At 39.4% G+C, this 14,281-nt stretch overlaps 1 protein-coding gene across 1 annotated transcript in view; it reads right to left on the bottom strand.

The window, feature by feature from the left end:
- DCC (DCC netrin 1 receptor) overlaps positions 1-14,281 on the bottom strand; it is a 410,882-nt gene that overhangs the window by 102,351 nt on the left and 294,250 nt on the right. Inside the window, exons 13-14 of the mRNA XM_018562973.1 lie at positions 12,502-12,643; positions 8,579-8,689 (exon numbers count right to left, since the gene is read on the bottom strand). Coding sequence (XP_018418475.1) covers positions 8,579-8,689; positions 12,502-12,643 — 253 coding nt within the window. The remainder of the gene's footprint in view (positions 1-8,578; positions 8,690-12,501; positions 12,644-14,281) is intronic.

The following is a 14,281-nucleotide window of genomic DNA, read 5'->3' as shown; positions in this document are numbered from 1 at the left end:
ATATATACATACACATATATATATATATATATACACATATACACTTGATTTACCCAATAAGGAACTTTACTACCCATTGGGAAAAGATGTGGTAATAAATGAAAACAAAGAAGGAAAGCTCCTTCTTATAATTCTCCAAGTCACAGTCGGTCATTTTTAATAGGCAAACCTATATGCTTTCCTCACTCTTTGACCTCTAGACATGAGAATGCAGGCTCAGGCAGAATGGGAGTGAACTGGTAAGTAGTACAATGGCAAGGGGGGGTTATTAAAGTAGACAAAACAATGTTAAAAAATTCCATGGGTTCGGGGAATATGTTACCCCGTAAAACTAAACATACAGGTTGGTCACCAGTGGGCACATTTTTCACCATTTGCTCACCTCTATATCAGAAGAATTTATCAGAAATCAAATTTGTTAGATTTCTATTGAAATCTCATGAAATAACTGTATTAACCTATTTGAAATATATCATATGGTAAACATGAAGCCTGTCTAATATGGTTTATGCGTTCCACTGCTTCAAACAATACTATTCAAGTGAATAGAAAGCCTTTTGTGCCATGGTGGTAATACCTGGTAATGTATCTTGTTTAAGTTGCATAGCAAACCCTACTAACCAACAACAAGCACACACAAAGGGTTTGGTCTCATCACTGAAGTGTCTCCAGTACAAATTTCCCTCTTGGCATACTGCCTTACTAGAGGCGTGTGTCTTATGTTGGCACAGTGTCTGACAACAGGGATGCTGCTGTGCTGTAAGCAGTTTTAAGAGCATCGCATAGAAGCTTGTGTCTTTGAGAGCCGAAGGGGCAAGCCAATATTTGGCATCATCAAAGACACTTACAACACAGTAGCAACATATAATTTTAAAGTAAAATAAACCAATAATGAATAAGCCAAGCCATCATAAGACAGACTGTAGTGATTGTGAAGTATTCCCAAAAGCTGTCTTTACAATTAGAATCTCTACTTCTCAAAGTGTACTCTGTAGCGGGCTATTTAGGAGAGCAGAGGAAACATTAATATAATTCTACTGACTGACTATTTCCAATATAGTAGGCTATGGTGGAAATAAAAATTAATTACAAATGTAACATAAAGCAGAAACAAAACCAATAGAAAATGAAATGTTATAGAAATAAAATAGTATAACATAATGCAACATAACATGATGTAGCATATTATGCAGACAAAAGAAAAACTATGACAAGTGAAATACCTTTCCTACAAGCCCCTGAAAAAGGTGTCAATACCTGGTATCAGGAACCTGCTTAAAGTAATTACAAGCTGCTCCAGAGGAAGGCAATTTCCACCACAGGCTTCTTACACAGGCATTTTGTTTTGAGGCAGATTCTCTTTGGCAAGGAAAACAGTTAATATTCTGTTTTAAATGCTTTTATAGCTAGTAGTAGTTATTCACATTCAACTGGACATGTTCTTTAATGTTGAAGACGTTTCATAGCTTGTCCTAGCCACTCCTTCAGTTATATTGAAGATACCCCAATCCTCGTGGAATGCAATCATCGTGGAATGTGTAAGTTGACTGTCTAAGAACAAGATGTGAAGTTATAGAACCGATCTGTTCTAGTTATTCCCATCCTTGGTGTCAGGAAGTCTCTCATCCTCTTCTTGGCTCTGGACATCTATACATTCCATGGTGAATGGAGTAAGGTGTCTGTGCTATCTGCGTGGGTATTAATGTTGGGGTATGTTCCTGACACTCATTGGAACTGAAGAAATGGCTTGGAGAAGCTACAAGACATCTACAAAATTACAGAACAAGCCCAGTTGAATGTGACTACTAGTAGCTATACCATGACCTGGATAACTGCGAACCTTCACAGACATATGACCACTTTTAGCATTGTGTTTATTTAATGGGGTTGGGCAGTACAAAGTGTAATGAGTATGAACACAGCTATTCAGAAGTAATGCATTCATGATTGGTTAGTGAAGGGCTGGGCAAAGGTATAAGGCAGCAAGTACCTTCAGGAAAACCATGTTTCTTGGTTCCTGAAATATACCTGTATATAGGTATACCAGAATGACCAAAACCCAAAAGGACGTCATTCTGGTATACCTATATACAGGTTTCATAATGCATGAGAGATGGTACATCTACTGTATTAAAATGCATGCCATTTTGTGTTTTTGCATGCAGTTACATTCACTGCTATCACAGATGCATGTCAAAATGCAGCTTGCAAGGCCATGAAAGAACATATAGGATGCAAACATACAGGGCTATTCACAAAAGGGTGAAGAGTTTGGAGAAGGCAGGAGAAGTGAACAATCGAGGCCAAAATAACTGATTTGGAAAAATTCTCCAATTCAGCTCACTTTCCAGTTCAGCGCTTTTGTCCCAGACTGTTCCCGTGTCCTGCCTTCTCCAAACTCTTCACCCTCTTGTGAAAAGCCCCCATAGAGATGTGTATAGTACACTTGACTATAAAACACACATCTCATAATTTGAATCTGAACAGTAAATACACAGATGAAATACATATAAGAACTCGTTTACCTGCCAAAGAATTTGAATTTCTGTCCATCCATTTCTAAGAACAGACAGCTCTACTACACAGTGCCACCCTGTCTGGCAGGGCAGGTGGCCTTTTTTTTCCTCTGCATCACTTAACTAACATTATTGCCCCTCCCACAGCCAGTGACTAGACAGTGAAATGAGAAGCAGCATACTGTTGAGCTCATCTCTCTGCCACTCTTCTTCCTCCTCCTTGCTAGCATGTAAGCACTGAAGCCCAACTGATTGTTTCCTTTCCCTTCCCCAGTCTCGAGCTCTACTGTACAGGTGGTTGCAAGAGATTGATATGTGGTCAAATTCAGTAACTTTCACTGCTTGCATAAAAATAACAATGTTCTAATAAACAAGGAGATGTGTTGTTATACGTATTTTACATTTGCATGGAATTCAGCTTTTACTGCTCCAAAAGGGCAGAGATGTGAAGAGGATCAAATACATTGACCACCTCTAGGAAGATGAAAAGGAAAATGTGACCGTCTGTGAAAAGTAGTACTAACAATTCTTCTTTAAGCCATTTTGAAAAAATAGGCCCATTGTGCTCACATGTGGTAGTCTGCTCTCTCTTTCTGACTAATAAAAGGGAAATTAAATTGTAACAGAGACAGAAATAAAACCCATCGCAGTAATGAACACTCGGAGCAGAGATCTCTATTAACCACCCTAATTGGGGGGAAGGAAGCTTCACTTTACTGATGACTGAACAGTTTCTTTGGCCAAAATGTATGCAGCCCTGGGGGAAATTTAAATGGCATGTATTATTCAGATTGAAGCAGATAAAGAGTTTGGTGATGAAATGTTATCCAAGGGAATAGAAAAGTTACATTTAAGCCCTCTAACATACCATAAAAGGCACCAATCTAGTCAGGGGTGTCAGGATGACATTTTAGTTTAAAGTGTACCTATCATTTTTCTAAAATGGTGACCTGTAATGGAAGAGGCTCAAGAAAAAAGTCCCTTGTTTTTCATTTTTATATGGAGGTATTGGTGTCTTTTGGAATTGTCCTCTTTGTCCGTACCTCTTCTACTTAAAATCTGTACCTTTGGTCAGAGCTATATTCAGATATCATGCTTTTACTTGGCTCAACTAAATGGTGATGCCTTGCGTCATGTATATATTTGAGTAAAAACTGAGAGAATTTGCTATTTGCAAAGCTACAATATTTGGACAAAAATATGTTGGCACCGGACCATCACACCTACATATATGGACACCCCTCCAAAGGACTGAGTTGAGGTGTTCCCAGTGAAATGTACTGATAATGCTACAGAACACAAAGATATTTTAGACTATTGTGCACATCCAACCTCTTGGTTTGGGGAAGACTCTTGTCTGTTCGAGCATGCCTTTGCCTCTGTGTGCAAAGCCACCTCCACAAAGAAATGGTTTAAAACATTTGGTGAGGAGGAACTCAAGTGGCCTCAACCTTACTAAACACCTCTGGGATAAATTGAAATGCCAATTGTGAGAAAGATCTTCCTACCCAGCATGATTATGTAACCTTACAAATGCTCTTTTGACTGAATAGGAACAAATTGCCATAAGCACACTCTAAAACCTTGTGGAAAGCCTTTCCAGAAGGCCAGCTATAGGTGCAAAGGGTGAGGGGAATCCATATTAATTCCCATGGTTTTGGAATGTGATCTCCAACAAGGTCAAATAGGTGTGATGGCCAGATGTCTAAACCTTTTTGGCCATATAGTATATTGGATATTTGTACTTTTAACCTGCACAGACCACCAAATAAGAAAAAGGAGAGATGTTTTCATATTTTCTGAACTATACAGAGTCCTCTGAATCTTCTCAACATCACCTGCACCCCTTTCTCCCTGCACTTCTCTTGCTAATTTTAGCCACTAATATCCAAAAGGTGGACAGAAAAAAATAAAGAAAAAAAAATTTGTAAACCCTACAGCTTGCTGGTTTCCCCTCTAACCCTGCTGCCCTAGGCATCAGCCCACAAGTGCCACTATGGTTACTACAGCCCCACCTCTGGTACTATGGTATGTCTAAGGTGGTAAGTTTTTGGGCAGAGTTTGGTGTCAATGTTACTTTCTGATATGTTAGATAACATCATAGTCTGTCGAAACTCACCTCCTAAAGGGGCACAGTTGTAAGAAGACCGTATAGGTTTGGTGTACTGTGGAAGCATGGCTTTCATGCTTAATTAACATGTATAACATGAAACACCACTGCAAATACAAGTTGCCCTACATTTGTTGCAAAGGCATCATCTGATGGATAGGTTTGTAATCCGCTAAAGTCATTTTCTGAAATGAGGTATGATATTTGAGTACCGCACAACCCAAACCCGGTATTATCTAGGTGGAGATTAGGGTTAAGATATGGATGCAGACCTCTTTAGATGCAATGCCTTTCTCCTGAGCCTTCTGTTGGCATCACTGTGTTTGTCCGGAAGTTAAAATCAGATCAGGGTGACATAAGAAGTCTGTATGTACTGATCATCTATGCTAGCAATTACTTAGTTACACAATCGATGACATTCATCCTATAAATCATTAAAACGTTTAAATATATGGGGCAGCAAATATGTGAAAGACAATTTGCTGCAGTAGTTTAATGGGTTAAAGGGGAATTTTCACTGATTTTAAGCTTTTTAAACTAGAAATTCAACCTTACTGCAGGCTACAAAGAGAATTTGTGTTACCTTTATTAGGAAGAACATCTCCTTCTTTAATTCTATTACTTGAGTGCCTGGCTTTGTAGATAAACCCAACCCATCATCATGCCTCATCTAATAAGAGTATTCTAAGTGGCCACTAAGGAGCTCCTATTGGACAAGGTGGTGGTCACTTAGCAGTGACAGGCAGGGTAAGAGTTAAATCTTTAAGGCAATCATTGTATTTAAAAAGGCTGACAGGGTCACTTTAAGCGCAGCTGGAGCAATTTGTTCAGTAAAAAAGAAAAAAATTCACCTTAGGTGCCCTGAGCGTCATCATTTAGCCAAATGAAAAAAATACCCTTTAAGGGCAATAACACTCGGGGTGCGTTGGTGGCGCAGGAATCTCCAGGCTGAATATAAATATTTGATAACCTCCCAGATGTCAACAAACACATGGGAGCCTTGCGGGGAGTCTGCACTCTACAGCATTTTTGGGCCTTCAAGTCATTTTAACAAAACACACTAATTAAAAGACCTATCCGCAGGGAACGAGACTCGCTCTAAGACGTAGTGTTTGTCTCGTTCCATCACACGTACAGTGAGGGAGAGGAAGAAACAAGCGCTCCGCAAGCTGTAATGTAACCGCCGTTAACAATCTGTCTGGCAGTGCTATGTATATTTGGCTGAGACGTTGAAGAGTCTAAGCATCTAATAGGGGTGTGTGTGACTCCCTTCGGACTCCCTTCGGAGTGGTGACATCAGTAAAATTGAAACTTCCATGCAAAAGTACTTAAAGCGTGCCCTAATATTGCATGCGGTAGGAAGTGAAAGTCTGGAGCTTGTTTATTTTATTTTCCTGTTTAGGCCTGTTCCAAATACTCCCGAAAAACATGAGAACAAATAACGCGTTTTTGGTATTCTTCACCTGTTATTGCATTGCAGACATGGATATCAACTCTGTCACAATCTATCCTGATTGTGTCAGTAAACTGATAGACTCTAGTGCTAACCCAAGTTATTTGCAGCAGGCAAATTTATTATTTTTACCGCAGTGTACTTTTTTATTTGTTGTGCTTTCTCAAATCGATCTTATATTTTTTTTTAGCTTGCTCCGTCATGCTGTTTTGGAAAAATGTATTGTCAATTTCGCAGCCTTGGTAAAAACTGATATATAAGGTGTAATAGCTATGATCGTGCAAGTTCTCAAAGCACTCTAAATTTGTTTACTTCACAAGGGTGCACACTTATGGTGAGGGCAAGCCTAAAGCTGACCATACACCTTAAGATTTTCTTTGTTTAGCTCCAGTGGCGGCACCAGGGTGGGTGTCACCCAGTGCGGCTGCTGCACATGCGTTATGACATCCACCGTGTGACGTCATCATGCATGCCCCGTAATTTACTTCATTGCCTGCGGCCATCTTGGTGATCAATGCCAGAAAAGAGAGGAGGAGACATTGACCTGGCGGGATCATGTATGCCATCGGGTCCCCTTTTCTGTCTTGTGCCGCTGTCAGGCTCTCGGTCCGAGACCGTCTGTCTGATTTTTAAGAGGGGGTGACACCAACATGATGATGGTGTCACCCGGGGCGAGCCGCACCCCCCGTCCCCTCTTGTGGCGCCACTGTTTAGCTCCACAGGATGAAGGAGATCACTTAATTCCCCCATCCACGCTAAAGAGAGTGGGGAAGGTGATCTTCTCTCAAGGCTATTGTGACAGCGGGCACCTGTGGCTGTCAATTGCCAACTAATTGGCTGCATTCACATATAAAAATGTATTGAGCCTCCAAGTTAGATGGCACCAAAACCCCTCTCCCCCCTGAAACTTCAATATTAGAGGCAAATATACATTCTAGTTGGGGCTTTGTAGGTGCCAAACCACAGCAAGTATTAAAGCTTATATTTTTTAATAAACATATGCTTTTCAAAGAAAAGTTTGGTTCATTTCTAATTTGCTGTGGTTTGGCACCTATAAAGCCCCAACTAGAACTAATTGGCTGAAGTCACTGTACAGTCCAAAATGTTCCACCCAGCTCCTTCAATTAAAGTCAATTAAAAATAATGACTTTTATCGAACTGGGTGGTGCCAGCAACGCCACCCATGGATCAAATTTCAGACATTTCAGCTGTAAATGGCCAAAATGTGATCAATGAATGGCCAGCTTTAGCCTCTTTGTTATCAGAGCAAATCTAGTTATATTGGTTTAGATTTGGTTTAAAAACCAAACCCTTTCTAATTACTATATACCATCAGGGATAGAGGTACTTCTGGCCTCAGGTTTAAAGGGCTCCAAAAGCAACCTGTACAGAGTACAGCCATGTCACTTTAAGATGGTGATGCTGATGCTGTCACTTTTTCTGCACATATGTCCCTGCAACCTTAAGGAGGAAAGGACTTTCCTTCAAGGCTCATTTGCTCTCAGTTTATTCATTGCTGTGTATGTCCCCAAGATGGAAGCTCATATAGACTATGCAGTGTTGTAGTGTATCACCTGCAATCCATATGGATTGCAGGTGATACTATTATTTGCATTCCTCCCATTCCTTATGTCATCTGTTAGGTAGTCACTCTTCCTTAAAAGAGAACTATGGGGTAATTATTTTTCCCATAGTTCTCTTTAGGGTCACATATACTAGCGTCCTCCCGTGACCCAAAGCTCAGTATATCGCGAGCTACAGCTCACGGTATACTGAGACCGCCGCAGCTGGGATATCTAGATGCAGAGCCAGCTGTACCCGCCCCCTCCTCCGTCCGTTTCTCCAGTCAGCACCGGGAGGGGGGGGGAATCCCTGCACAGAGACGTGAGTGACAGTCACGGCTCTCTGCTGGGAGATGGTCGAGAAGTGGGCGAGCGACGGTACGTGTTTGCTCATTTCCCGATCTATTGAGCCGACGTGTGACAGCTTCATTGTCACCCGTCGGCTTGAACTATGAGGATGAATGATTTTCACTCATCCTCATAGTTCTACTTTAAAGTATTGTCAATGCCAATTTGAAATAAGCCCCTGGTATGGAAAATAGAGCTGTGATTCTAAACTGCCAATGATAACTCAGGAATCTGTAGCATTGTCTAAGAACCTGATACTGAGCCAGTGAAAGTTAAAGAATTATGGTGGGTAGTAGGCATTGTCCTAACTTTACATGGCTCGTCACCGGTTTACAAACTCCTATATCTATATACTTATGTCCAGGGATGGCACTTCCATGCAAAAGTTAAAAGGGGCATAAAGAAAGAACTATTAATCTTATTCAATAGTAACATTAGCAAAAACAACAAGGGGAATGATTTTACACACTGCATTAAGGTAAACTAGTCAGATTTCAGTTTTTAATCCACTGAAATGTTGCCATAAATGTGAGCTTTTCTATTGATCTCTAAATCTTACTGCTGAAAACAGTTATAAGGTTTCATTTACCATCAAGATCATTTTCTGGTGTTTCTGTTGTGTACCAATCAGATGAAGGTCCAGTTCCATTAACTGTCATTGCAGAGATTTGAAAACTGTATTGACTGCCCTTCTCGAGACCTATAACACAAAATGCCAAATATGCCACCGGTTAATATAAATAACAATCAATTAGCCTAAATTGATTTTTGGAAAGAGAAATGCAACAAGCAAAATGAGAAGAAAGATAGATAGACATAGAAGATAGATAGATAGATAGATAGATAGATAGATAGATAGATAGATAGATAGATAGATAGATAAAGTAGAGTAAACTCCCCATTATCCGGCATTCGAGCAACCAGCACTCTCAAGTCACCAGCAAAGTTTGGGAACATAATATGGCCTCAATTTTTTTGTGGTTGCTTGATAAACATGTGCACACTCAAAAATGTTGTTAGCAACAAAATGTATTTAGTTGCTGACAAAATTCTCTGTTTACATTTTGCTACCTGCTGGCGGCTAGGTTCCGCAGTCGGCAAATTAATTTATACAATGGGGAGCAATAGCCAGCCTGCTACTGGCTATTTCAAATTGCAATAGCCAATAGCAGGCTATCTATTGCACCTGCCCACTGAGCAGAGGAGCGGACCCGAGAGTGACATGAGAATTACTATTAACTCTCAAGCAACCAGAAACTACAAATCCCAGATAACTGGGAGTTTACTGTAGATACAAATGTAACTAATAGGTTGGACTTGATATTTCACATTTACTTTCAGACCTATACTGCAGCTAATTGACTTATTTTATACAGTGGGTTATAATGTACTGAAGCCATCCAATGAAGCAGCTAAATACCAAATAATCCACCAAGAAGAAAATACTAACATTAAAAAAGTACCTTCACGTTAGTTACAAAGCACTTCCTGTAAGATATTTAGCCGTTAATACAAGTACAATTTCCCCGCTATGGCAGACGTCTCATTATCCGGGAAAAATACACACTCAGCTCAGACAACAATTTCACAAAAGAAGAACATTTCACTTAAACGCTTAGATGATATTGAAAGTCTAACATTTTTTTTCCTAGTTTTAGAATAGTTAGAATAGTTCCACTGGAAATGATTCCCTTCACTTCCTGTCTCAGAGACACATAAGGAAGTCTCTCTGCACGGATCCCCTCCTGATCAGCCCATGCGGGTGCACTTTATTAATACAATGTTACACAATCACAGCTAAAAAAATATCAACAGGTCACATTTTTTTGTAGCAAGAAACTGTGCCAGACCCAGAAGGGCTGAGTACTGTCTCCCCCCTCTGGCATAAGTGCTGGGTGCGTGAGTGACAGTTGGACAGGTGTCCCCAGTGCATCCAAAAATTGAGAAAAAAAAGTTTTTTGGGTTCTACTTTAACCTTAGATTCTCTTTATAGAGATGTGAGAGAAGAAGCAGACCAATTACAAAGGCAGACTGTGCAATAAAATACATTAATCTATTCAGAAAATCATACTAAAGTGATTTTTAATGACATTAAATGATGGAATGGTAAGGCGATCACACACATATATCAGTCTGTAATTGATCTGCTGCACTCCCGGTACATAAAGATATGTCTCTATCTGAGGTCATAAAGCAACATCCGTCCTGGTTTTCTAGAACTGACTCACAGTTAATGATTCCCTCCCTCCTTTATGATTTCTGCACTACAGCATGGAAGGAGAAGGGAGAAAGGGAGACAATCTTTAATTTTTTCTTCTACATTCATAATATCAGCCTCATAGAAGAGAGATAAGTGTCCTTGTGTTATCAATGCATCTTGCTTTTCAATTAGCTCCATCCTCCTCTTCATCCCCGGCCCTCAATGATATGTCTCCTTCGGACAGACTGATTGGCCCTGGCATTGAATTCCGATAATAGAAGCTTAATATGTAGATCAATCCTGATAAATATCCGGCATTCAGCCGGGAGGGGGCGTGCACAGGGGAACGCAGCTCAACTCTCCATGTCACATGATCTCTGTATATCGGGGAGTCCAGAGGGATCACTTAGGATTACACAGCATCTTCTTTCATGTAATAGATTATTTTTCAAGCCTTGTGGTCTTATTAGAGAAAACAGCCCTGAAAAAGGAGGCAGCCATGACTACACATTTCATCTCATTTACCTGATTTCGGGATGCACCTATCTATCTATCTATCTATCTATCTATCTAGCTTTTTTTCATCACTCTTTCCATCTATCTATCCATCCATCTAGCTATTCATCATTATAGCTTATCTAGTTAGCAGCCATGTTCTTTTTATCTAACATTTATCTATCCAACCATCCATCATCTCTTTATATGGCCATTCTATCTATCTATCTATCTATCTATCTATCTATCTCTCTATCTCTTATCAGTGAGTCTGTCTATTCGGTTAACTATTTTGATTAGGACAATTATTGTACCCATAAGACTTTATGTACTCCATTATTTCCTGATGATATCTATCTATCCCTCTATTCATCCATTATCTATCTATCTATCTATCTATCTATCTATCTATCTATCTATCTATCTATCTATCTATCTATCTATCTATCTATCTATCTATCTCTCTATCCATGTATCTATCTAGCAATCTATCTCTCTATCTCTTATCAGTGAGTCTGTCTATTAAGTTAACTATTTTGATTAGGACACTTATTGTACCCATATGACTTGATGTACTCCATTATTTCCAGATGATACTTTCACACAAGATTACATACAGCGCACTTGCTCAGTGATGCCACAGTAATTTTGTTTGCTTCAGTGCCTGGTGATATTACATGAGATAATGCTCCTCATAACGTGAATTATATTACAGCTCACAGAGACGTCCTGTGTCTATGAAGAAGGATGACGGCTGCCTGCACAGGATTTCTATCTGCTACATTTTATAAATTGGGCTTGTTAGTTTTATAACTCCTATATTCATAGTGTGAGGTGCTCGGAGGCGACGCGGCACCTATAAACGCATGTTAGCTGAGCTCTGATTTGCAGCTATTGGCAAGTTGCTGTTTACCGTTAGTCTTTGAATAAATTAACTTTAATAAATAACAGAAAAATGGTTCTTCAAGAAATATGGAGGCTGCTGTTTATGACCTCCTGATGAAAATATCAGCGGCCTGGCTTTACCTTTAATAAATACTACTCAGTCAATGGCCAGTAATAAATGGGACTTGCTGCCAATGTTATTCAATGGGAAGATAATATATGGGGTTTGTATGTGAGCTATATACAGCATAAAAACATGCAGGTCCAAGTTATGGCATTTTTTCCTTCTTTTTCTTTGGACTTAATAGCTAATAAATAATAGTCATATAATATATTTTCCAAAACAATAATAAAACTAATTTTATACAATACAAAAGTATCCTTACTGAGAAAAAAAAACCCCAAAACAGAAATAGATACATCTTTAAGTTCAATCAATTCACAAACCAAAAAAAAAAAGTGTTTATATTTTGAATTGATTTATAGATGGGGAATATTTTAGCACTGTCCAAAATTAGGATTGACTTTCTTAAAAAGAGCTCTTTGGTTTTAAAGCAGACCTATCATTTGCTTCCTGAAAGGCAAAGTGACCACATGCCCCTTGCATGCCCCTTTACTTCAACACAGCGCCCCTAAACATCATCTGCAAATATCTAATATCCAAAAGTCAGTATTTGTACATAGTTAGGCATGTACCCACTCACATGACAAGGAACGGCCTTGGTCGCTTAACCATTGAGAACTGCATTGTGGGATGGAGGAAGATGTGGTAGAAAACTCAAAAAGTTCATAATTTTCAGTGACCACCTGCTGTACAAAGGGGAAGTAGACACAGGAGGATGCCTATAGAAAGCTGTGTGGTCACTTTTTTTGTTCAGGAATTTTTTATCAAGATTACAGTGTTGATGACACAAGTGTTATGGAACTCTTACCTGTGAACAGGTACCAAAGGTTATTGGGCTCTATTGTCTCCAGCTCCCCCCGTCGGGTGGTTTTTCTGTGGCGGATTTTGTACCCGGAAATAAATCCATTCTGCGTTCCTGAGGGGGGTGGTAACCAGCTCACTTTTATACTCTAAAATAATAACAAAAGACAAAAATAATTAGTTTTCTGGGTTAAATTGCTATACACTTGACTAGGCATTTTTATACTCTAACCCACGAGCTGCTTATTGTACTAAACACATTAGAATATAATACATGAACATCTTTTAAAAAGCAATTCACTCAAAACGCATACACTGCTAGACATGTGCGATTCGTTTCGTTACGAATCGAAATTCGTAGGAATTTTCCTGAAATTCGTAAATTCGGAAGCATCCGAAATCTGAATTGCAGTTTCCGAATTATATCCGAAATACGGTAAATGAGGTTGAACAACATGACAAGATTTTTTTTTTAATCCGAAATACGGATCCGCTGCTGCTGAGGGTTGCATTACAATACACAGGCAGGAAATACGAAATTCCGTTGACGTATTTTCGTTCCGTTACGAACATTCGTTATATTGAAGTTAAAAAGCAAAGTACATTTATATTGGAGTTGATGGTAGTTTTTTTTAATACGAAATTCGGATCCGGAATCCGTTAACGGAATTCGTATTTCGGATAAAAAAAACAACTACCACATCGACTCCAATATTAACAAAGGTATTTTTGCTTTTTAACTTCATCATAACGAATGTTCGTACAGTTAGGAAAATGTGCCGAAACTAACAAAAATTTGTATTTCGTACGAATCCGAATTGAGTTTCGGACACGAATTACGAAATACAACATAACGGATATTCCGAAACGAAACGGAACACATTTTTTGACGGCGCACAAGTCCATACACTGCATGGCCAAACATTTGTGAATACCGGACCATCTCACCTTTAACTAAATGACCAAAAGTATGTGGACAACCCACCAAATTACTGAGATCAGGTGTTTCCAGTGAAGGGCACTGGTAATGCTACAACATACAAATACATTATAGATAGTTGTGAGCTTCAACCTTGTGGCAACAGTTTGGGGAAAGTCATTTTATGTTCAAGTATGACTGTGCCTCTGTGTACAAAGCCAGCTCCATAATGACATTGGTTGATGAGTTGGGGGTGGAGGAACATGAATGGACTTCACAAAGTTTTGACCTTAACCCTACCAAACATCTTTGGGTAGGTGGTTTCAAGTCATGCTTGAACAGAACAGGACTTTCCTTTGAAGACAGTCAAGTATGCATCCTAGACAGGGAGGAGGACTGGTTTAAAAGAGGTGTGTAAGAGGCCATTTAAGTAAAATGGAGAAGCCAAGCTTAAATAGAGCAACTATGCAAATGCAATCAACACATGGTTGCGACTAACAGATTATGAGGATTGGAGCAACATTCACCATATTTATTCCCAGAGAATGTTCGTACAAGTTATTTTGAATTGAGAAAGCTGGTTGGATGACCAGTGAAACGTCTTCAAGAAAAAAAAATACAGCAAATCCAGTTGCATTGACTAATTTTTGTACAGATATCTTTGGGTAGCTTAGTGGTTAGCACTTCTTCCTTGCAGCATTGGTGATTCCCGGTTTGTATCCTGGTCAGGACACTATCTGTATGGAGTTTGCATGTTCTCCCTGTGCTTGTGTGGGTACTCCTAGATGCTGGATGTGAAGCAGTGTGTAAATTGTTGGCGCTATATAAGTACTAGTAATAAATACAATGGAATGCCAAATGTGAGCCA

This window comes from Nanorana parkeri, unplaced genomic scaffold (genome assembly GCF_000935625.1).
Source record: "Nanorana parkeri isolate BGI_ZX_2015 unplaced genomic scaffold, ASM93562v1 scaffold619, whole genome shotgun sequence".
In the NCBI taxonomy this organism is placed as follows: domain Eukaryota; kingdom Metazoa; phylum Chordata; class Amphibia; order Anura; family Dicroglossidae; genus Nanorana; species Nanorana parkeri.
Note: the sequence above shows the minus strand (reverse complement) of the source record. Positions and strands in the feature narration are given on the sequence as shown.